This window comes from Aplysia californica, unplaced genomic scaffold (assembly GCF_000002075.1).
Source record: "Aplysia californica isolate F4 #8 unplaced genomic scaffold, AplCal3.0 scaffold00828, whole genome shotgun sequence".
Lineage (NCBI taxonomy): Eukaryota > Metazoa > Mollusca > Gastropoda > Aplysiida > Aplysiidae > Aplysia > Aplysia californica.
In genome coordinates, this window is record NW_004798098.1 from 287,964 (window position 1) to 290,431 (window position 2,468).

General features: G+C 39.8%; 1 protein-coding gene across 1 annotated transcript in view; it reads left to right on the top strand.

Annotated features, from left to right (window-relative positions):
* Positions 1 to 2,468, top strand: part of LOC101864340 (RNA 3'-terminal phosphate cyclase) — a gene marked incomplete in the record, with an annotated part of 45,488 nt that overhangs the window by 15,065 nt on the left and 27,955 nt on the right. The window contains 1 exon segment of the mRNA XM_013088900.2: positions 1,848 to 1,995. Within this exon segment, the coding sequence (XP_012944354.1) occupies positions 1,848 to 1,995 (148 nt within the window).

Consider the following 2,468-nt stretch of genomic DNA (forward strand, 5'->3'; position numbering starts at 1 on the left):
CAAGACACACAGGACCCTGAGACAGGAAATGTAGCCAACCCCACTGACGCTACAAGAGAAGCTATACGGGCCGACAGATGAACTGAGCAGGATGGCCCAATTTACGACAGATACCAGACTTAAAGTGTGATACGATCGAGAAGAAGAAGAAGAAGACTGAAGAATTTTACTATGTACAAGCACCATAGACTGAAGGTTTTTGGGTTTTTTCAAAATTGTATAAAATCTGAGCCATTTAACCAACTGGAATGCCATTTTGACACAATGAAAAACAACACGAGAACAATAAAATTTCAAAGTACAAGCGTCTATCTCTGTTGGATTATTTGTCTTGATTTTTTTTAAAAGGTATGAAATTCAATGTTTAAAAAGATTAGGAATAAGAATATAAGAGACACCATATAGACAATCACTGCAATTTACAACACAAACAGTTTTAGCAATCACCTAATTAAAAATGGTTACTTAGTTACTACCCATTACGCCATCTGGCGTTTAGGGCAGCAACAAAGGATCTCCAGCTCTGTCTGTTTTGGGCCATCTTGGTCAGCGTTCCCCACGAATGATTCCAGGACTTCATTTCAGACTCTACTGTGCGTCTCCAGGTCACTTTGGGTCTGCCCCTTTTGCGACGTCCTTCGGGTGTCCAGTGAGGGCAGGCTTCACAATAGAGTCTGGTCCTCTTCTCAGAACATGTCCAATCCATCTCCACCTTCTCCTTTTTATTATGGTTGTCATGTCCTCTTGCCTACATTTACGTAACAGATCTGCGTTGGATAACTTGTCGGGCCAGAAGATTCTGAGGATTTAACGTAAGGCACTGGAACCGTCTCACAGAATTGATGGGCTATCCCGTGTTTTTAATGAGAAACGTCTAGTGAGTTTATGCTACGTAGACTTTGACTTTTGTAGGATTGCTTGTTTTGGCACCTAGAAAAGTGACTCACTTCATTTCATACTATATGAGTCGCCTTTTTCTTTCAATCCCAACTGTTTTTAATTGGTTATCATGAAGGCAAATAATGTCCACCCACATAAAGTCATTGATTTTTCTGCTGCTCACAGAATTGACTTGTAAAAGACCAAACAAGGCTTTCATTCTTTTGTGAGAATGATGGCCAAGTGTGGGTGCTACTTGGAGTGTGGGCGCTACTCAGTGCGACCGGGTGTGTTCACTTCACTCTGTGTTGATTCTGCTATCCATCAAACTTCTTCCATCTTAATATCTTGTTATAAGTATTCAAATGACTTTAGAACATGCGTCAGAATACCATTGAGTTGCAATCAGAATACTGAATACATATCTAGTTTAACATTATTTTTGTTTATATTACTGTTCTTTTATATTATGCTGTAAGCCTGTTTGTGAGTGCAAGCGTACTATTATATTATAATGGTTATGTGCACAGATGTGTGTGGTAGAGAGTATGTGTGAGGGAAGAGTGTGTGTGTATATGGGTGTGCACATGTGCGTGCGTATGCGTACCTGTGTATGTTTGTGTGTGTGTGTGTGATGCGCGTGTGTGTATGTGCATGTGTGTGTGTACTTGGTTAAACACCAAACCAGTGCGTATGTGTACCTGTGTATGTTTGTGTGTGTGTGTGTGATGCGCATGCGCGTGTGTGTATGTGCGTGTGTGTGTGTACTTGGTTAAATACCAAACCAATGTACCAGGATCTGGACAATAAAGATGTATCTTATCTTAAGTTGTGGAAGGTCTTTTGCAATGATGATGTTAGAAGTGTAGGGTTTGAGTGACTTCATATGCTTAATTCATGTATAGGTGGGCCATGAATGATTAATGAATAAATTAATGTATTTATGAATTTTTAACAATTTATTCTAGGGGCTACTTTCCTAAAGGTGGAGGTGAGGTGGTGGTCACATCCCAGCCTACCCAGGGTTTGGTTGGTGTGCCGGATGCACTCAGCCTCAGAGGAGACTTGTCAAAGGTCTACAGTCGCTCTTTTGTAGCGGGAAATTTGCCAGCTCATGTAAGTTGCAGGGTGTTTGTCGCGTGTTGTTTGAAACTGTTCTTGTCTTTTAAATACAGGAAATCAACAGAATATACGCTAGGGTTGTGCTTAAAATTTGCTCAAGTACATATCGAAACAATAACAGTCTTGTTGTCATGGAAACAAGCTTATTTATTTTTAGTTGTCTTTTAATGTTGACTGTAGAAGTTATGGATGCCTTTTGATAAAGGATTCTTCCAAGGATAGATGAAAAGAGAAGACTGAAGACTATGAGAAAGCTACCTAAAAGACTTCCAAGGCTTGGACAGGGCTAGATAGTCAAAAGACTTTTGGCAGTGTCGTTAGAATATTGTTCATTACGGCCAGTCTTGTGTGCTGTGTTGGAATGCATGTATTAGTTTTATTTTTTTTTCCTTCCAAATCTATGAAGGTCCATGACTTACTTTTTTCCTTCCAAATCACTACAAAATGGGTTGCATTTTACTCATTCG